Source organism: Anguilla rostrata, chromosome 9 (genome assembly GCF_018555375.3).
Source record: "Anguilla rostrata isolate EN2019 chromosome 9, ASM1855537v3, whole genome shotgun sequence".
NCBI classification, from domain to species: Eukaryota; Metazoa; Chordata; class Actinopteri; order Anguilliformes; family Anguillidae; genus Anguilla; species Anguilla rostrata.
The window spans coordinates 13561139-13582513 of NC_057941.1; the positions used below are offsets into that span (position 1 = coordinate 13561139).

The 21375-nt window shown below is 41.8% G+C and overlaps 2 protein-coding genes across 3 annotated transcripts; one reads left to right on the top strand and one right to left on the bottom strand.

Moving 5' to 3' along the window:
- The first annotated feature begins 1169 nt into the window (after positions 1 to 1169).
- LOC135262996 (synaptotagmin-like protein 4) lies at positions 1170 to 8992 on the top strand. 2 transcript variants are annotated; one of them, XM_064350508.1, is made up of 17 exons: positions 1170 to 1282; positions 2180 to 2398; positions 2516 to 2722; positions 2920 to 3029; positions 3192 to 3297; positions 3425 to 3523; positions 3596 to 3710; positions 3811 to 3910; positions 4020 to 4126; positions 5360 to 5419; positions 5570 to 5748; positions 6200 to 6302; positions 6557 to 6718; positions 6824 to 6929; positions 7016 to 7133; positions 7655 to 7863; positions 8194 to 8992. In XM_064350508.1, exons 2-17 carry the CDS (start codon positions 2280 to 2282, stop codon positions 8307 to 8309), a joined length of 2016 nt encoding a protein of 671 aa, XP_064206578.1. In that variant the 5' UTR covers positions 1170 to 1282; positions 2180 to 2279; the 3' UTR covers positions 8310 to 8992. The 2 variants fall into 2 exon arrangements, with proteins under 2 accessions (XP_064206578.1, XP_064206577.1); XM_064350507.1 differs by having other exon boundaries at positions 1171 to 1282; positions 2513 to 2722.
- LOC135262997 (sushi repeat-containing protein SRPX2-like) lies at positions 8648 to 20676 on the bottom strand. Its single transcript, XM_064350509.1, has 11 exons — positions 20548 to 20676; positions 20099 to 20187; positions 14495 to 14572; positions 13942 to 14133; positions 13249 to 13425; positions 12766 to 12892; positions 12544 to 12665; positions 12066 to 12245; positions 10734 to 10867; positions 10537 to 10658; positions 8648 to 9938 (listed from the first exon to the last, which is right to left on the bottom strand). Exons 2-11 carry the CDS (start codon positions 20163 to 20165, stop codon positions 9758 to 9760), a joined length of 1380 nt encoding a protein of 459 aa, XP_064206579.1. The 5' UTR covers positions 20166 to 20187; positions 20548 to 20676; the 3' UTR covers positions 8648 to 9757.
- Positions 20677 to 21375: the final 699 nt, after the last annotated feature.

Consider the following 21375-nt stretch of genomic DNA (forward strand, 5'->3'; position numbering starts at 1 on the left):
AATTGGCTTGTCAAATGCAGGCTGTATGTTAATTCCTACATTTGATACATTAAAGAATGTGTGCGCACACATATGTGGGGAGAATCGAAAGCTTCTATATTTCGTTTCTCCACCCAATGTGCAATAAAAAGCCAATACAACATGGATTTATTATTATGCCTGCATATGTTTTAACATAATTTTGGTTTGAGGAAAAATCCTTAAAGGAAGACTAAGAGAAAATAACTAAATCTGATTGTGACGTTGGAATAAACAGCGAACAGGGACCAAGACTAAATGGACCTCTGTTATCTGGATCAATGGCTTAACTTGCTCTTTAACTCTTTAAAAATCTCGTCTGATACAGCTCTCCTATGAAATTGCAAATTATGAAGGTCACATCGTGGCATTGTGTTTGTTCACCTTCTGATAGCCATCTGTGAACTTGCCTTTTCTAAGCTGTTCAGTTGGCTTGAAAGTATGCTGCAGTATTGGTCTTCATGTCCCCTTATAGAAATGTGCCTATAAACATTCGTACAATGAGGAAATGTGTGCAGTAAGCTGTAATGTAGGCAGTTTGAAATCGTGGTATTGTCGTGTTCTAAGTCATCTAGGTCGGTGGGGAAATGTAAAGCCTCTTTTTTTACCTGCATTGGCTGAGTGTAAATGCAGAAATAATTTGTCTGGATCCAGCAACACACTGCATTGTAACGTTTGTGCAATATTGTCAGCTAGATGAAGGTGAAAATGTTTTCTGTGTGTTTTATTTGCATTTGTAATTATGTTCAAATTGGCTTGTCAAATGCAGGCTGTATGTATAATTCCTACATTTGATACCCATTAAAAAAGAATGTGTGCGCACACAAGTAATGTGGGGGAGAATACAGAAATGCATTCTATATTTCTGTATTCTCCCCACCCCAATTGTTTGCAATACAACACAAGCACAATACAAACATGGGAATTTTATTATTTATGCCATGCATAACTGTTTCTAACATAATTTTGGGTTTAGAGGGTAAATAATCCTTCTAAATGTGAAAAGTGTACCTAATTATGAAAAAATAACTTAAAATTCTGAGATTGTGACTGGTTGGAATTAAAACCAGCGCACACAGGGGGACCTCAAGACTAAGATTGGGAACCTCTGATCTATCTGGATCAATGGCTTAACTTTTGCTCTTTTAACCTCTTTAAAAATTCTCAAAGCCCTCTACAGAAATGGAGAAAAGGTCAACACATGCATCAATGGTCTTGTAATTCCTGGCATTTGGACTTTTGTGTCACTCTCCTTCAAAGCAAGGTCCTGTCTACTTCCTCTTACTATGACTCACTGTTACAGAGGTCATACATTTTATCAGTGATGCTGTGTATGAAGAATCAGTTCATATTTACTGTATTTGGATTGACCTATATTTTTGTCTATGAACACGCTTGGATGTCTGTATGGTTTTTTTTTTAATTTTTAAATTTTTTTTTTTTTTTTTTGGATCATGTATAAAGCTGGTAGATACACATAAAATAGAGAAATTTAAATATGCATCCGTTACAACACTGTTAAAAAGCTTACCCTATGCCAGGGATACTCAAACCTGGCCTGTGAGGCCAGTAGTTCTGGTTTTCTTTTCTGCCCAATAGTTAATTGATCGATTAATGCCTCTGATTGGGCAGATGTTTATCGCCTGTTATCCCTGGTTTAAATTAATCTTATTTAGAGAGGGAGAATGGAAACCAGCAGATCTGAGTATCCCTGCCTATACTGTTCAAGGTTTAGGTTGTTTATGAATGCCAGACTTTCTCTTACTCCTTTTACCAATACCTCAGATCTGTATGAATTAAGCCCTTTTGGCATTTTGTCTGTTTGCACTGCTGTCTATGGTCACCATTCAGTTGACCATCTGATAGGTAGGATGCTGCTCAGCATTTGTGACCCCAAAACCAGTGTAAAAATGCAGGGGGGGTGGAAGTATATTTTAGTGAACCCCTTGATGGTGTCCTTTTTTTTGTAGGAGGTCCTTTATTAGTAGGATGCTCTGGACATAGAGGATGGGCTTTTGGAGGGTGGAGCCTGAACTGACTTAAGAGTCACACAATTTGTCTCACTCTGTTGCAGTGATTCTGTTTTAAGAAACCTGGCACAGATGTAATTCATATTTTCATTAGGATCTGCATTTATTTATTTTTTATCTTTGCATTGCAGTGTGGAGTTGTGAGCTGCAGGTGATCTAAACCACTAAGCAACAGCCTTTGGTTCAGTCAGGGTGGCGTTCCTCTGAGGTTGGAGCGGGTGTGAGTAGAGGATGCTGCCAGATGGCGAGTTAATTTGTGTGGCTTTCCTGACGGACACGGAGCGGGAGCTGATCCTGGAGGTGCTCCGCCGGGATGAAGAACTGAGACAAGCAGAAGAGCAGCGTGTACGGTAAGACTCCACCACAACACATAGACTGCGGTCGGTGCAACCGCGCAGAGAGACACCATTCGGTGCAGCAGTACAACCACTACCTGGCCTCTGTGTGCTGTCTTCCCACTGCAGCAGACTTAAGTCGGAGCTGCTGGCCGTCAAGAAGAGGGGAGCCAAACACGGCAGCAGATACGACCACAAACGCAGCTGTGCGCGCTGCCAGGAGCCGCTGAGCCCCCTGGGTGCTGGTTATTGCCATGGCTGCAACCACCAAGTCTGCTCCAACTGCAGGGTCGTCCGTCCAGATGGATTCTGGGTGTGCAACGTCTGTGCCAAGGAAGCGTAAGTGTCACTTTTCCATTCCCTAGGGAAACTGTGACCCTGTCTTTCAGTACCGTTGTTCACAGTGGACTGGTTTGTATTCTGTTCAGTGGTCCAGTGGACTAATGATGTAAGTGAATGGTCAACCTGGCAATTACAAATATGTAAGTTCATGTGATTAAAATGTTTTTTTGCCTGATGTAAGCTCTCTTCTTCAGGGATTTGAAGAAGAGCACAGGCAACTGGTTCTATGACCAGAGGGTCAATCGTTTCTCGAGGTCTCCAGGACATAGCATGGTGCAAGCATCACTGAGGAAGAGACCTCCTTGTGAGTACAGGACATGAATAACCAGTGCAATTTTACGGGAAAGGAAATGCATGTATGCACACTGGCTATAGGTCGAAAATGGCAGCATTTCTTAAAATGTTTGGCCTTGTTTCACCCAAGTCTTGTATCACCACTGACAATGAGCTTCTGTTCTGCCTACAGTGAAGATGCGAGAGACTGTTGGAAAGGTGCTCCTCCAGAGCTCAGAGATGAATACAGCTGAACCTGTGCCTCAGGACAGACCGACCGATCAGCTGAACTTCGAGGGGTGCATATCCTCATTCCGCTGGAACGATGCTGTGGAATTATTACCTGAGGCACAGGACTGTAACAATTGGTCACCTGTGATGAGATGTAGGAAGCTCTGTGCTGACTGAAATGTGGCTTTATTCCAGAACCGTGGCATCAGAACCTTCAAAGACCTCCAACCCCTTTGAGGTGGGGGCTGAGCAGCACAGTGACGTTCAGTTGTCAGAGTCATCCATTGCATTGTGGTAAGGCCATCACGGCATCAACGCCAGTCATTTATTTTACATGGCCACCTGATCTTATCCCTTGTCTTGTAGGAAGGAGAGTCTGGATGCAGGGCATACTGGCCGGTCACGTTGTCCTGGTTTCCAAGAGTCCAATCAAACTGTTCCTGCCAAAGAGGGACATGCCTACAACTCCACCTCTGATCAGGTGGGTTTGCAATACCACTACATCTGGTTCAGGTTTTTAATCATTTTCTCTGATTGGATGCTGGTGGCCTTTCACTCGCATTCTATCTGCTATACCTCAGACTTCAACATTGGACAGAGTGAATCCTTGTAGAGGGAACATCTTTTTTGAGGATGAAGGCCTTTTTAAGATTAGCACCAAAAGAGCACGGAAGCATGCAGGTAAGACATACACCTGTTGCTGAACTGGTCTGTGTTTTTGCATGTAGTAAATCCAGAAATGACACAAATACGATGCACTTAATGTCTTTGTCTCCATGCCATGTCTCAGAATACAGTAAACCCACCTCAATGTTGGACCTGCATGAAGAAAGCACTGAGGTCCTAGGAAGGTCCATGGGGAACCGCAGCAAGTCCGTACCTGGCCTCAGTGTGCAGGTAATCTCACATTAACGCATTATATCACTAAAGGACAACTAGCCACATGTGGGAGTATATTAAATTCTTCTGATTAGGTGCCAAGAATATTCTAGTCAAATTGCTTTAAAATAATAATAATAATAATTTTAAACATACCTGTTTCTACAGTTTTTATGTGGCAATTCAATTCACAATTCAAATTGTCCTGTGTAGCCAGACGAATATTTGATTACTATTGAAATACAAATGTAATCAAATATTCGTCTGGCTACACAGGACAATTTTTGAATTGCTACATAAAAACTGTAGAAACAGCTATGTTTAAAATTATTATTATTATTAGCTTCCCAATGATTGATGCATTAAGTACGATATACCTGGCAACATTTTTGAGAGTTGTAAAAAAAATAATTTTTAACAGTGAAATTTTCCCAAAATACATAGTTGCTATTTACCTAGGAACTTAAATGCTTGGCGTGATATTCAGTTCTCCTACTTAGCAGTTTAACCTTAACATACTATATCCTTAATTTCAGGAACTGCCATTTTTATAAATAAATGATGACACAAGCATGGGGTGATCTCAGAATATTGTCTGTAACTCAAAATAATTACAGTATGAAAGCAGATGTCTTCAGGTTCAGTTGGAAATGAACCACTTGCCATTCTATTACCTTCTCAATAATTCACCCCAACCAAATATGTTTTGTCAAGGGCAGACGATCAACAAATAATAAATATGAATCGCCTATTAAAATTCATAACCATGTCTCAAGTAAAGGTCATACATGGACCCATCTCTGTGGGCAAGCCTGAGGGGCCTGGGCCTGCTCAGAATGCTGTGATTTATCACCACCAACCCCCCCCCCCCCCCCCCCCCCCCAAAAAAAATGTATATGAACATTTTCATGTATAACCGCAATCACAATCTCTCTGCCTCCGTTCCATGATTGCTATCTTCCCTCGTTGCATGAATACAATATCAGGCATACAAATAAATAAATTGTGCCCACCCATGAAGGTTCACCTGTCCCCCTTTAAGCCCTGGTGACAGGTCTGGTCATATACCATAATTGCATTGCTGGACCCTGAAGAAGAACAACTTATTTTCAGTTTTGGGGTGGGTGGGTAAATCTTTTCACACTTGGCTGAAGTTGGGGAAGTTCTCACTAATAGTGCCAAATATAATTGTTAAATATTTTGAACTGGCCCATGATTATGGTAGTTCATTTTGGAATTTTCTGTTTGAAGGAAAAAGAGGAAGAGGACATTGATAATCTGGTGAAGTTCCATAGAAGCTCCATATCCAAGGTGATACACTTGGTGGTCTTTTCTCTCTTCAGAGTATCTCACATTCTTTTATTTGTCACAAATTTAGTTCTGGTTGTAAATGCTGTGAATCCACCAGGACAGTTCTCGCCTTTTGTACTTATTAGCTTTGCGTATATGTTTAATCCACAGAGCTCATTGGGTAGTATCACAAGCATGTACAGTCAGGCAGGGGACTACATGTGCGTTGAGGTCACTGGGAACATTGTTTTCTCCCTGGCCTATGACGAATGCACCCGGACCTTGTCCGTCCTCATCAAGGAGTGCCACAACCTGGCCTATGGGGAAGCCATTAAACAGCGGACCAATCCGTGAGTCTTCTATGCAGAAGGGGGCGGGCTTACCTGTCTCCCGCACCATTCATTCAGTCATTCATTATTCAACAAATTGATTCTTTGCAAACTCCCTCATTATAAAAAGGGAACTGCTATGGTATCTTCTTACTTCAGCTGCAGTGGTGAATGAGTCATTACACCAGGTGCTAATAATGGGGTTTGAATATTACATCATCAAATGTTTTTTTTGTGTTCTGTCCAAGGCAGCTTTTAATAGCACAATGAAATCAAATGGTGTCTTGTCTATGTGTATCAAATTTTCAAAATGGGCAGATGAAAATATTTAAATTGATTGTCTGTCTGTTGAAGCAGCATCCTGCTTATCTTAATAGGTTGGATTTCAGCAAATGGATTAAATGTCTAGTTATAATGGATTTGTATGTATCTTGGAGATGGATCTTTTATGTTGCTGTGTTATCTTATTCAGGTATGTAAAATGCTACCTGCTACCAGGAAAGTCTCACCATAACAAGAAAAAAACTTCCATCAAGCGCCACACTGTAAACCCGGCCTACAATGAGAATCTCAAGGCAAGGACTTTATCCCTGCTATAGAGCAGTATGGGGTGGGGGGAAGACTCCTCTCATTCTATAATATTTTCTGGTATTCACTTTTTTTTCACGTTCAGTGAGCAATAACTTGTATGCCAGGATCAATTTTATTTAAAACGTGTATAGCAGGATTCTTAGGTCATCTTGCCAGTTATAAATCCACAGCTAAAATACAAAAAAGGTAAAGCTGTGCACAGTGAGCTTTAATAGTTTGTCTCTGTTCTGTGTTCCAGTTTTCTATCTGCCAATCGCAGTTGCTCATGCGCACATTGCTACTCTCCGTGTGGCACTATGACCTCTTTGGCCACAACGCGTTTCTAGGGGAAGTGGAGCTTCCACTGGACTGCAAAGACCTGGACTCTCCTCACGAGGAGTGCATTGCACTGAGGGGAAAGGTAAGGCTGCGAGAGCTAATGCTAAATTCCTGGTCTCCCATCCCACACTTTGGACATGCCAGGGTGCTACAGTTGTTAACCTAAGTGGTCACACTTTTTTTGAAGGTTATGCCACACACCCAGCCCTCTGCCTTCGCTCAGTACAGGGGACGGTTGGTGGTTTCTCTGAAGTACGTCACTACCGACACGCCGTCTACAGACGGTGCCAAGGGTGAGGGGGAGAAGCAGGGGGGAATTGCCGCTTACTGGCGCATCGCCTGTCTGTGAACCTGCTCACTGTGAATGTGCTCTGTGCAGCCCTTTCTTTCCTGAGGAAAAAGAAAAGTGGAGAGGGGGAGCTGCACATTCATATCAAAGAGGCCAGAGACCTGATTCCAGTAAAAGCAGGCGCTGCATTGGATTCCTTCGTCAAAGGGTGAGTTCCCAACGTAGACTGTAGAAAAATATGGACAAAGTCACTGCCATCACCCGTTGATCTGATCTCCATGGGCTTGGTGAAAAGCATTTTGAAGCCTGGGAAGTTGTTAGTGGGTGCTGCCATGTTGTACAAATTTGAGCCAGAGACTGCACAGTAGGGTTAAGAAGTCCAGTCGTCCACTAAGCATGTGTGATGCAACCTGTCCCTGATTCGGCCACTAAATATTAGTCCTCCAAATAACACAACTTAACAAATCGGCAAATGGGGAGACATTAGACTAAGAAAAAACACTTATTGCGACTACATTTTCTTGTGGGGAAAAAATTATTGACTTTGTATTTTGACCATATTGTTACCATTGACTTGCATTGAAACGGGTGGCTGAAACGCCTATACTGAAGCCAACCACACTGGCACTAGTGTACAACATCACTCAAGCCGAGGAAGTGAGCTTCAAAAACGCCACTTGGGCTCCACCTTTTCAGGGCCACTCATTCGCCCCTGGTCTGTTGCTCCAGGTACCTGCTTCCAGCTAAAAGAAAGGCTGCCAAGAAGAAAACCCCAGTGGTGAGGATGACGCTGAACCCCCATTATGACCACACCTTCATCTACAAGGACCTGAGCCTGGAGCTGCTGAAGAGCATGAGCCTGGAGCTGACCGTGTGGGGACACGAAACCATGTCAAGCAACAACTTCCTGGGGGGCGTCCGGCTGAACTCAGGGACAGGTGAGGGGCAATCCAGAGGTCTGACTGCACAGACACAAGTGATAGCTGAACTAAGGGACAGCAATTAAAAACCTACATACCACCTACACTTCCTCCTCAACTGCCATACTCCTGGCTTCCTCCCAACACTGTGCTGTTGGCATAGCAACCTGGAGCCAGTGAGAACTCAATGTTTCCCACCTTTTTAAAGTAGAGCTATCCAAAGCAACAGCAAATTACACCCAACATACATGTGCATATGTAACCACCGCTGCTTGTTCAATAAGTCACTGGTGTAGGAGTGTGATGCCTGTGTAGTGGGTGATTATTTTACATGGGTGATTCTTACAGAAGAGAGGTCAGGCTCCACTGAGGAGGTGTGTCTGTGGCAGAAGATGATGCAGTACCCTGACTCGTGGGCAGAGGGCGCACTCCCGCTGTACTCCTCAATGGGCCACAGCAATTGAGGATGATTGCATCTTACGGAAAGGGTTCCAAAAGGAGGGAAGACATCATGCACATTGAGGGGGATCTATTAATATATTATATTTTTCTATGTGTGTTTTCTACAAACATTTAACTGTGCATGACTCATACAAAGGCACCTCTGTTCTGTTTTTCATTTTAAATGCACTACCATACATGGCAAGGTTTTTGTTCTTAAATGTGTTTTGTTATTAAATTTAGAAGCAATGACATTAATGATTTATCAATGAAAGGGGTGGGCAACAACCATTTTTCTTTGGGCATAGCCATTTTACAACAAGTCTGGTCAAGTTCAAAAAAGTGGATCAGATACAATATGTTTTTTTTTTTTTTTTTTGTTTGTTTTTTAATTAATAGGTCAACTGACCCTTAAACTTTCACATGCAACTTCACACGTGTTTAATTTATTTATTTTTAAGTTTCCACTAAAGTATAAATGTGTGCATATTACTGTGTGTAACCGAAATGTTTATATACCTATCCACAACTTTAAAACTTTAGACCATAGCATATACCATTCTCCATTTTAAAGGGATAATGCATCTTCTCTAAATGAAAAGAATAAAACAATATTTCTTTACTGTATTATTTTCAGTGTTTCGAACAATATAATAATAGGTCAACTGGCCCTTAAACTTACAGATGCAACTTCACACGTTTACAATTTTTTTTTTTTTTTTTTAAGTTTCCACTAAAGTATAAGTTTCCACTAATGCATATTACTGCATGTAACTCAAATGTTTATAAACCTATCCATAAGTTTAAAACTTGACCATAGCATATACCATTCTCCATTTTAAAGGGATAATATATCTTCTACAAATAAAATCAACAGATGCACTATTTCTTTACTGTATGATTTTCAGTGTTTCGAACATTAAAATAATGGTTGGAAGTGTAGCTTGTTTTTATGCAGTGTAATAAATTATGTTGTAATAAATATAATTATATCATTGAATGGAGCACATTGACCTTTTTCAGTGCTATATACATGCTGATGACAGAGATTGATAGACACTAGCACTGCCTGTTCTGCATCTGTGCTGTCTGGTAGTTACTGTGGCTATCAAACTTCCACTACCAGTCGATCTTAACTAAAACAAAATCCCTGTGATTTCACCCTTGAACAACACTCCACAAGTGTCCCTCCAGTTTCCCACAAGGAAATTACAGGTTACTGCACCTTCTTAGATTGCTGCTAAGTGGCACATTCATGAATTTTTTTCCATCCTACAGGAAACCTAAGGCTAGTTTACAAAGAGGTCTTGGCATCTGTCCAGTGCTCTGTGGAAAACATGACTTCATATTGCTCTTAGCCATGGATTGTGGTGGTGGGGAATGTTCTGTAGTTTCCCGTCTGTCCACTTCTAAGCCAGCAATGCAGGGCAGATTATGCCACACCATTAGGGGGGCGACAGTGCTCTGAGGTTCAGTCGCAGTAGTCTCTCTTTTTCTCCAGGCGTTCTCTTTCCTCCTCCTCCATCAGGTAAGTGTCGATGAAGGAGTAGAGCTCGTCCGAGGTGGTGGGGTTGATGAAGCGCTCATGATCGACGCCGTGCTGGTCCAGCAGCACCATAGAGAAGTAGCTTCTGGAGATCCTCAGGGCCTGCCTGCAGGATGCACAGAAAGGATGATGTAATGAGCTACTGTATCTAGCTTAGGTCACTTGTGTGTTCCTAGATATGTCCCCACAGGCCTCTTAACAATGTATGTATGGATCTTCCCCAGCTAACTCAGTTCAGGGGACCCACTTTGAATGCTGGTTTTTGTTTTGGAGGTTAAGATTGTTGAAAACATGCATTTCGATTCTAACAATTTTTTCCCTTAAACATATTTTTTGACATTAGGTTTTCCGCACATGATTTGTTTGCAGGAACCAGGCGCCCACACTTTCAACAATTAGGATCCCATCGATTTAACTTGCCAGTCTGTAATTGAACCAGTTACAAAAATGTAACCTGCTTTCAAAGGAATAATTCGTCATGTAGCACATTATAGAATACGAAAGCATTCATTGATCTGACTGATTAACATTCCTGGAATGAAATACAGAGTGGTTCCCCGGGACCAAAGTTTTGGAATAACTGTCCTAAAATCTTATTTGGTATTCCGTGTCATCTACACACGCATGCCACTTTTCTCAAGAAAAATTACCATCTTTAAGTTTTAGTCTGTCATAATTGCAGTTGTCACCTTCGCAGCTGTTACCTGAGTCCTTCAATGACCTCAGAGTTGAGCTGCCGGTCTTTTATGCGGCCCACTTCTCGAGGGGGTAGTCCAATGAGCTCGATCACCGTCACCTGTCTCAGGTCCAGACCACACCCTGCTCTCTGCACAATGCAAATGGGCATCAAATCCACTGGTCTGTCCACCCCCCTCCTCCCCCGACCAGGAGAATTACACACCTGTAACATCACGTTCTGCAGTTTGTAGTACTGGTTGGAAGTGTCAGGCGTAGACATGATGAGCAGTCTCCTCTTCTCGTAGAACTGGTCCAGCAGGGCGGCGGCCGTCTTCACATCTGTGTTTATCTCCATGGCTGTGGACACAGGAACAATGCTCAGCCCGTGTCCGACGAGAGACCTCGAACCCCGGCCCAGTGGAACAGAGCTCATCCTCCTTAACTACAGTTATTGAAGGAAAGCACTTTCTGACCAGGGAACTCCTGAAAACCTGGAGACCCCCAGAATGCTCTAGAACAGCACTGGCATCACTGACAGGAAGCATCAGGTACACAGCTCCTATATGCATGCTATATGAATGCCAGGTTACACATTTTAAATACTTCTTCAACAAGGCCCCCTGGGTGGTTCATCCAGCTAAAGTACTAGTCCCTTGTATAGTGTCCCACAGTCCAGAATCAAATTCTGTCTACCTCTGTGGCAAGTGGCTGACAGCTGCATGGGGCAATGCCCAGTTTGATGTAGCACACATACAGAGGGAGTGTTTAGAGCAGGGGTGTCCAGCTTAATTCCCAGAGGGCTGCAGTGCCTACAGATTTTTGCGGTTTCCCTTCAATCGGCTTCCAGTTAAGGCCAAGAGCACAAGGGGAGTGGATTCTTCAGCCAATCAATGACTTGAACCACTGGGGCCAACAACACCCAGAAAACCAGCAGACACTGCGGTCCTGCAGGACTGGATTTTGACACCTTTGGTTTACAGCATGTACTGCCTCATGGAACATTAGCAACTCCTGTAGTCTGCTGGAGCCAGCGGTAATTGACATGAAGTTCTCTGGCACAGTGGCTGCACAGCTCAAATAGTGCTCTGCAGGCTAAAAAGAAGGGTGGCTGAGAAGCCTTTAAGGGAAAAGCATGCTGCTCTCCCTGTGTGACTCAGTTTAAGTTAAAAGACAGGACAGCAAGTACTACTGAACATTCCAACACCGGGAGAAGTGTCAAGACCAAGGTCTTGGTGTCAAGGGTTCCGTCTGCCATTTTTACTGTTCTGACATGTTGAACTTTAAAGTTCTTGCTAGTTTATTGTTTTTATCATTTAGAACTTCATAAAGTGTGGAATTACACCCAGATTTTAAACTTCTTACAAGTTTCACACCATACACATGTAAAGAATGATAAATACTGATAATGATAAAAAATGTTTATATATATATAAAAACCAGTCCTTGACTGAGATAGCTGATATAACAGATTCTCAATATGAATATTGTGGACAATTCTTAAATAACTCAGCAAAATAAGATGTGCAAAGTACGGGGTTTAGTTAGCGATACGCACTGACACAGACTGGAGCAGACATAGACCAGCTGCGGTTGAACTGGCACACCCGGGTCTCGGTCCCGCGCCGCTCATAGCCCCCGTCGCAGTGGTGCTGGCACACGGCCCCATAGTTGTTCCGGTCCGAGGAGCAGGTGAGGTAGCCGTGCAGTGGGGCTTTGAGCATGGGGCACCTCCTGACTGCAGGCAAACAGAGAGCAGACCGGGCATTTCAGTGTACTCACGGGTACAGCAGTCTAGCTTTGGTTACCTTCTGATCATAGGACATTGTCAGAAATATCAATGAAACAAACATTATGAATGAGCAACACCTTTTGCTAATGAAATGGCTATCATTGAGTTAAATATTTATTCTTGTGACACCTACTAATTTCCTTAGCATCTCACTTAGCATCACAAGGCATTGTAAATAGTTTATCCAGACCCAAACGCAGTCCCATCCCTCCCACCTCCTCGGACGGTCACCCTGGTTTCATACCCTCCACACGGACGATGAATTTGCAGGCCGCCTTGTTCCTCGCCCGATCGTAAACTTTGTAACGGATGACATGTATTCCCTCCTTAAAGTCTGATCCTGGCTCTTGGCCTATCAGAGTAATGCTGTAGGGAGGGACAAGTAATTAGCTCCTTTCATGAAAAAGAAGGATGCTCGGAGGGTATGATGGGACAGGGGAGGGGGAAAGTAAAATATTTTCCGTACTCTGTCAGTGTTGCGTCAGCGGTGTCCTTGACCACCGGGGGCTCCCAGGACACCCTGGTGGTTCGCCTGCCTGGACTCGCAAGCCTTACCCTGGAGGTGGGGCACTTGATCGTGGGAGGGTCATTATCTGCAACACAAATTTTAAGATAACAGTACTACTTTTTTGTGTAAATTGTTTCAGGCAAAGGTACTCGCAAAGTAAAGTTTAAACTTCCCATCCTCTCTGCTTACTGGTTTAACTGCTTTCTAAGATCTGGAAGCAGTGGTTTGAAAAACAATTATATGATCCTTCTGTTGAGCTGAAAAGTCAGAGAAGGGATGCGACTGGGCCCACAAAGGACTGCAGCATTTCAAAGGATAAACACTAGAAAGCATCAAAGAAATGACAGAGAGTGAATGTCTTCCATTTATTACACACTATTGAATCTGAACAACTTTTTTTCTGCAGGTGAGTGTTGATCTGGATCTGAGCCACATCTGTACCTGTGCAGGTGGGCTCTGTGCCACTCCACACGCCCCCCTCGAGGCAGGTGCGGGTGCGGTCCCCTTCCAACTCGTAACCCTTGTCACAGGCATAGTCGCACCTGGAGTCCACCGCCACACCTTCAGTGCAGCTGTAAGTCCCATGATCAATAATGGGCAAGACATGGCAGCGAATCTCTACCAAAAATAAGAAAAAAATTATATCAGAAGTGTTGACTGAAAGGGAATTACATTAAATGGTAAACATAGATCTGAATAGACACAACAAACAGCAGAATTGTCATCACAGATGCTGAAGTAGAGCTTTTGTATATAATGAAGTTAATTAACAAAAGCTGCACAGATGATAAGATACAGAAACACGTATTTGCACAGTATTTGCAGACTATGTCTTTACCACTTTGATGCAACCTAGACCTCTGGTGGTAAAATATTGTAACTGCTTGACGGTGATTTACCTTAGCATTCAAAATGAGGTCAAATCTATTTTCACTCCAATTTTCCGTAACCTCAAAAATAGAGTGACACTTCCAGAGTTCCAGTTCCAGAGTGTGAGCTTAGTATGCAAGTATATACTTTCACGCTGCTCACATACGTATTTGAAGGGCTTTTTAGACCAGATTCAATGAGGCTGACTCCCTCCCTGAAATGCAACTTCCTGTCAACAGTCCGGCGCACCACAGTGTTACTCACGGCGACAGTGGGCGGTGCCTGACCATCGTCGGTTGGCCATGCAGTTTACGGATGCTCGCCCCACCAGCCGGTATCCGTGGTCGCAGGACAGCTGGCAGCGTGTCCCCAGGGTGCTCCGGTAGCGCCCCCCATGCGGGGAGAAGCAGGTGGCCTCCCCGTTGGACAGGCTCAAGGTGTGGCACCAGTGCGGATCTGCCACCCGGGCAGATGTGACACAGCTTATTAACACAGCGGGGTCCACAGGCCAGCTAACCTTAACAATGCCCCCAACACCACGTGACAAAGTAGCCTGCATTTGCAATACTATCAGGTGACCTATCCTTTCAGGGGAAAAAATACCATCTGCACTAACTAGGCAAGTAGTATGCTGCCCTAATCCTGGAGATATATAATACTGAGGAATTATAGTACAGCAATTTCTTGATTCTTGGCATGTGGGAGGGTTCAAATTTCCATTTAATCAATTGCTCCAGAAGGCCATGCATTCCATTCCTGCATAGTAGAAAAGGGTGAGCATTCTGCACTTCAGACTGGGACAGGTTTCCTCACTTACTCCTGTAGTCCAGTTGTGGGATATACCAGGTCACCTCTGGAATGACCTCATTGTAGCTGGCCTCTGTATTCCCTGATCCTGAAAGAAAGAACAGATTGCTCTTAACACAGCATCATCCATTACTTCTTTATCAGCATTTGCCTGGAGGAAGCTGCAGACCACAGCATGGGGGAAATTTTGCTAACACTAATTTAATGACTATCACTATGACTTTTAATGACTTTCACTAATTTAACTTAATTTTCTGTCTATGGTTATACCTATTTGTGGTGTTCTGTTTCCATGTAAGAAACACAGAATAATATTTGTGGAAAACACTGTTTTTGTTAAATAATAGAATAAATATCATAAAGAAAAAAAAGCATCCCTTAGGATGTGTTTTTAAAGGAATTTAGGTCAGTGACTGTTCCCTGCGTGTAATTGAGTGAGTGAGTGTTTTTCCTGATGGTTTCATGTCTTGGCCCCAGTATTCAGTCTCCAGCTCTCAAAAGGAAAAAGTAAAGGAAATACTTTTTGATGTGATCCAGTAAAACACAGCAAGTAGTAACATATCTGTTTTTGCAGTTGGACTGCTCTAGGGGACTACTGGAATATTTGAGAGTCTGCAGTTCGGGACACGATAGAAAAGGAAAATATGCGTCCAAGTAAATAGCAGCATTTTAATTTACCACAGACATTCAGTGTGATGATTCACTGCCAGCAGATTTCACAGAAGGTCTGGCTGTATCCCCAAGAGCACCATGACTCAGAATCCACACTACATACTGAATATTTATGTTTCGTCTTTACTTTCCAGCGCTATAGTTTGATTTTGATGATCTAAACACACGCTTTCATTCCAAAGCAACCCGAGGAGGATTCCCCATCAGCAGTTGTGGTTAATTTAATTTCAAGTACTTATTCAGTTGTAGGATGTCGCTATAATTACATGGCTTGATAATGATTATTGCCCCATAAAATTACACATTACTGAAATTTCATGGTCCTCTGCCTCCATATATCTGCCTTTTAAGTTGGATCCAGGTGTAAGAATAGCTTATTTATGTTGACATCACCCACTTCAAACAATATGTTGTCAGTGGCATGAATTGTTTGTATGCTGTAGATAGCTAGCTGGCTGAGCACACTGTTATTGTAGTCCTGGTAATAAATACTAAGGGTTGATTCATTTCGTCTGAATTCATTCTACTTTAGTCAACTCTACCTGGAAAAACAAACAAACAACAACAAAAAAACCGCACAACTACAAGTGTAAAATCACATAATTTCCTTTTATTTCACTCTCTAAATAGGAATGCCTTGTATTGTTATGGAAGGGTTTGTTTACCCAGCTGTGTTTATGGCCACAAAGTACAAACAGAGTTAACCACTGGGGGTGTATTTTTACACACTGAAACAGCCGGCAGATTCAACACAGACAGGAACACACACGCACACACAAATGACCACTGTACACTATGACCACAAAGACACTCGGCACGTTCAGACAAGCAAGTTAAGAACACGGCAAAAGCTCACAAAATTACTGCTTCATTACTGACTTCCTGTAAACCTGGTTAATTCACGTCATCTTTTAACTGAAATGTTTTGCAACGGTTGTACTATACATGTCACTTCATATTCAGACAAATGCCTTTAGCCACATCTGTTCCACCTGCACTGGAACTTATACAGTTTAACTTACAACTGTGACGACGTAAAATACCTAGACTGTGACAGAATTGCCAGGAATGATCTCTGTACAGTCTGGTGCTTGAACTTCTACCCAAGCATCTAGTTACTTTGCCCAAGAAAATCGACCAATTTCTAAATAAGAGCCAGGACTCCCAAGGCCTGCTGGCTGTCATGTTTGGGTACAGTTGCTATGGTGAAATTAAATGAAGATGTGCCTGATGTGACTAGTATAAATAAACAACTTCAAATTCTCTTAAGTCATAATTTGAATATGTGCTACATCTGTTGCTAAAACATGTAACATATCGTGGTTTCAAAGGTTCAGGAAGGGTGGTTTTGTCCATGCAGCATATATAAGCACAATAACCCGGTTTAATCGCGCACTTACAGAGGGTCTGCTTCACAGCATAAACCCTGAACAATGTTACATGAGCTCAATATTTGTCATGATGGAAAATCTAGTGATCAGTAATATTCGTTAAATAATTATGAGGGGAAAAGCATAGACAGCTAATGCAGGATGAGCTTTATTTACTTGAAGCACTGCATTGGCTGTGGATGAGAACATTTGAGTCACTGGGTTAAATCAGTGGTTCCCAAAGTGGGGGTGCAGAGAAGCCAACTGAAGGGGGGGGGGCAGGCATAGAGAGGGCTGAAAGAAAAAGGCATAGCACAGGATGTGTGTAGGGCGGTGTGTGCTTAAAATCCCTTTTACCAAAGGGCGCTAGACTGGAAATGTTTGGGTTAAATGAAGGCCTTGCTACATCTACCTATGCAATTCACCTGTTATTACATCTACCGTGTAACTTGGATTATATGGTTCTGTGGGGTGGCATTCAGATGGCATAATGGCTAAATGAAGTACAAGACTAAAAACAACAGATTACAATGGGAAATGGTTGGCTTATCATTGTACTGTTATTTGAAATTACAGGAGAAAAAAAGCTAACAGCTGGAAAAAATCGAATTTTTCATCTTGTTTGAAGGAGAATCTAGGTAACTATTTTCACTGAGAAATTCAGCACAAGGGATGAAGCATTTGCTTTTGCTACCTTGAGATAACAAATCTCACCCATGAGCCTGCTGGCCAGAGTTTGATAGGACTTGGAGGTCATGCCCTATAAGGAATGTTTCTAAATACATAGTCTGATGTGATACACACATGTTTCCAAAGAATCAGTTCAGAGAATGCTGATCTATTTCTTGGCCTAATAGCACATATAGAGAAATCTGATTTGTTAACTGGTTTGGATGTGAATGTTATTTCTGATAATCTTGGAATTCACGCGGCCAGATCTCAAGACACCTTCACCGTCTGGGAACAACACTTACTGTAGCAGCAATACACCATGCCAGGGCCGTGCCAGCTTAAGACACTGGTCAGATTCTCTGAGGGAAGCGTGGAAGTGGGACATATTTGACATACTGTACGCCTCCTCTCATTATTCAACCATTTCCCTGTGTCGCATGGTTTGTTTGAATCACTGGTTTCAACAGCAGCCCTAACCTTAGCCCCACCTTCACTGAGTTCAATAGCAACATGAAATGGCCAAAATGTACAGACTGACATTCTATCTGGGTCATGGTTCCCAAACTGTGGGTGAGGCCCTGCTGGTTGGTTGTGGATGGGCCTTATGTTGGTCAGGAGATTAGACAAAAACAATTAATGGCTGTACATAACATGCATTCCACTGAAATTTACATCAGTCAAGTGAAACACTGCACCTGTTATGTACACTACTGTAGTTGTGGTGTACATGAAGTTCTTCTGACATGCAAAACCATTTTAACTCCACATTTAAACATGTCAGACAGAAATTTAGTGAAGAAATTGGTCACAAAAAATTAATTTGCTCATTAAGTGGGTCATGGACATTCACCCACACAAACTGATGTGAACTAAGACGTATGAGTAAATGAACAGGTATCTGGTTCAATCACACATTATAGGCCAATAGCACAATGATGTCTGTGCACAATCAACAGTTTTTTCTCACCAATGTGTCACACTGCTAAATATTGCTAAATAAATATAAAACTATGACATGCAGCGCAGATTTACAGCTGACATCTCAGACTATGATTCACCCATAACTTCCATGACTACTGATGAATAATCATCACAGCTGTGTCGGATTTCAACTCAGCAGTCACATCATCTCTGTTCAGACTCATCCAGATGTTCAATCATTTCAGTACCAGAACTTTTGGAAAAAACCTCTTCATGGAAGACTTTAGACAAGAGCTTGGCCAAGAGCTCAGTAGAGTAGTATGTGTATATATATGGCATCTGCATTTAGATCTCTGGGAAAGACATCAGTAAATAGGGTCAAAAATTGCGGTCGTAAGCACACATTCGATGACCGTGATGCTCATTCATTAGTGTGATATGTAAAAAAAAAACAGAACAGCCGCTCTTCCTCAGGTAACTGAGAATGACACAGAAGGATGTGATCAGACTGTGTCAGCAAGAACAGTCCACTGACAACTACGTAGAGAGGGATATTATTGTATGGTTGCAGTGCATTAAACAAAGCCAAATGCACATTTGAGAGTTCAGTGGAGCAAAAACCATGGTCTGGTCATGCACTGGTCTACAAAGATGTGAGAAATGGTGATATGGTCCGATCAGTCATCCTTCATCATCTTCTCGACAAGTGGGCGAGTGCATGGCATACACCAATAGAACAGTACAGTAGAATGGGTCGTACTGAAGAACTCAGTGACTTTCAACACAGCACTGCCATAGAATGCCACCTTTCCAACAAGTCAGTTTGTCAAATTTCTGCCATACTAGAGCTGGCCCAGCCAACTGAAAGTGCTGTCATTGTGAAGTGGAAACATCTAGGAGCAACAACAGCTCAGGCGCGAAGCGGAATAATTCAGTGATGTTTTACAGCATCACTGCAAACACATTGTAGAACTAAATGTAAACCAAACAGAAATAAATTAATTGAAGAAGTCATATAATTATATTGACAATTTTAATAACTTGGCATTGCACATTAACCATTAATCATTCCTAACTAAAAATATTTACAGTATGCATGCATCGTTTAACATTCGAAAACCAAGTGTAAATTCAGTTGCCATTTCAGTTGTCATGTTTTGAGGAAAATAAAGACAAACTATTAAACAATGAATAACAAAACATTTGAATAAGGAATATAAACTGTACGAATCTGTATGAGTAGTTACTCAACTTTTGGCTTAAGGAATGAGGGATTCAGAACATGCCTTACTTCTTGAAATAACTTTTCAGCAACTTATTTGCGTAGTTTATTTACTATAATTCGTCATCCCTTCTGATTCAGTGGTTTGGTGGCAGTCTGTGGTTAGACCAGAATCAATTTGACAATGTCCCTGTGTGTATGTGTGTGTGGATGGTGCCTCTTACAAGTATAGCAATTACACAAATCATACCCATGATGAACAGGAAGTTTGGCCACAAGCATGGTACAGTGGTAATAGAACTCCACTTCAATCTTTTGTGGAGCACTGCTATTGTACCCACGAGCAAACTGTTTAATTCAATGGGTCGTTTGAAATGTAAGTAATAGTCATGTGTCTTTTAAAGACTTAATATTTTAGTTTAATGTACAAAGAGCTACTTTATACTTTCTTGTGTTACTGGAACATTAAGCTCCTCTCGGTGTTTCTGAGGCATTTAGACCCCCCAAAACAGCTGTTTTTAATACAAAACGTTTAACTTTAGCTCTTCCGAGGGCTTTCCACATTTGTAAAAGTGAATCGACTGCATGGTATGCAGGCATAACCATTAAGCAGGAACTGAAAGGAAAATATCTACACCTACGCGACACAGCACCACTGCTATTGATCTTAATAAAATGAGGCTCTACAGGCAAAGTGGCATATGAAGCGACCACGTAAAACACAGATAATATCTTTCGATTTTAGTTTTAGCCTTACCTTCATACTGTCCGTGAAGCTTGCCTGCAGTGCAAACGTAAAGTAGTAATTGAAAAAGTTTTGACATCTTGGTCTCTTTTCGGTCTTTGCTGCAGAAAAAAAGAAAACGGAAATATATATTTCAAATATAATATATATATATTAATACATTATGTGAAAAAGTTTTGCGAACTTGGAGTTTTAGTGAATCAATAGGCTATTAGAACACGGTCAGGTGAAGATAAGCAATGCATAGGTTTAACGATATGATAAATTCGTATTGGCTACACAGGCTATCCGCAGTGATGGAAAGCTACCCGTGACACTGATCACAATAGGCTAAACGAAATGATTAGCGTAATCTCACCGCAGTTCAGTTTGAGTTGTATTAACTGTTTCTATAATCAGCCATAATAATATAATCAAGTATTGGATTTTGCCATAGCGGACATGTAATGTAGCCTACTTACAGTTGCGTGCAATCTACCTCTCCTGTTCGCACGAAGTAACAGCACTGGCCTGTTAGAAAAAGTTCGCATCACTTTACAGACCATCCATCCATTCGCTGCGAAGAGAAATTCGCGGCCCTTTACTTGTTAAAGAAACAGTGTTTCTTTAGAAAGTTTAGACAGTTTAGACAGTTTTCACTCAAAGATATTATTTCAGGACACAGTCCATATAATTTAAACTTTTTCAGCGATTCGTCATTTTAAACAAATGTGCTTTAATAAATAACCTATGGCTTGGTGAAGCTGGTCCACTGCCAAAAGACATTTTTCTTTATCATGTCTTTTATTAGAAAAGTTTCAAATCAAAAGTAAAAGTTCAACGATTTGATCCAATCAATATCTATTTGCTGCACGAGTCAGTTGCGTTCAGTTGCTTCCTTAGTTCAGGAGGTATACGACAATTTTCCATATCTGTCTTGATTCTAGGCTTTTGATTGCCTTTGGAGTCTTTCATTGGTGTGTGTCAACATGAGGACCAGGGTTGTTCCACTAAAAGTCAAGGAAGCCATTATGAGGCTGTGAAATATATATATAACTGCTCTTCATCCTACAGCAAGGCAATGATCCCAAATATATACTCCTGGTGATGTCTACGGGTCACAGATTGAAGCAGTAATTGCATGCAAATGATAAGTAACGAAGTACTAAATATGACTACTTTCATTTACATAAAAGTAATTTATACGTGTTGAAGCCGAAATGGATAAAAATGTGCAATCTAACCACATGTGAATTGTTTGATGACAAATCTAAAATTGTGGAGTTCTAAGCCAAATCAAGTTTTTTTTT

What these genes read in the sequence shown, in the direction of transcription:
- LOC135262997 (XM_064350509.1), bottom strand. Translation starts at nt 20,165, where the DNA reads ATGTCAAAACTTTTTCAATTACTACTTTACGTTTGCACTGCAGGCAAG. An exon ending in CCCACAACTGGACTACAGGA is followed by an intron (nt 14,134 to 14,494) that starts GTAAGTGAGGAA and finishes CCCGGGTGGCAG; the next exon opens with ATCCGCACTGGTGCCACACC. An exon ending in CACAGAGCCCACCTGCACAG is followed by an intron (nt 12,893 to 13,248) that starts GTACAGATGTGG and finishes TTTGTGTTGCAG; the next exon opens with ATAATGACCCTCCCACGATC.
- LOC135262996 (XM_064350507.1), top strand. Translation starts at nt 2,280, where the DNA reads ATGCTGCCAGATGGCGAGTTAATTTGTGTGGCTTTCCTGACGGACACG. An exon ending in GATCAGCTGAACTTCGAGGG is followed by an intron (nt 3,298 to 3,424) that starts GTGCATATCCTC and finishes GCTTTATTCCAG; the next exon opens with AACCGTGGCATCAGAACCTT. An exon ending in GTCTACAGACGGTGCCAAGG is followed by an intron (nt 6,930 to 7,015) that starts GTGAGGGGGAGA and finishes TGCTCTGTGCAG; the next exon opens with CCCTTTCTTTCCTGAGGAAA.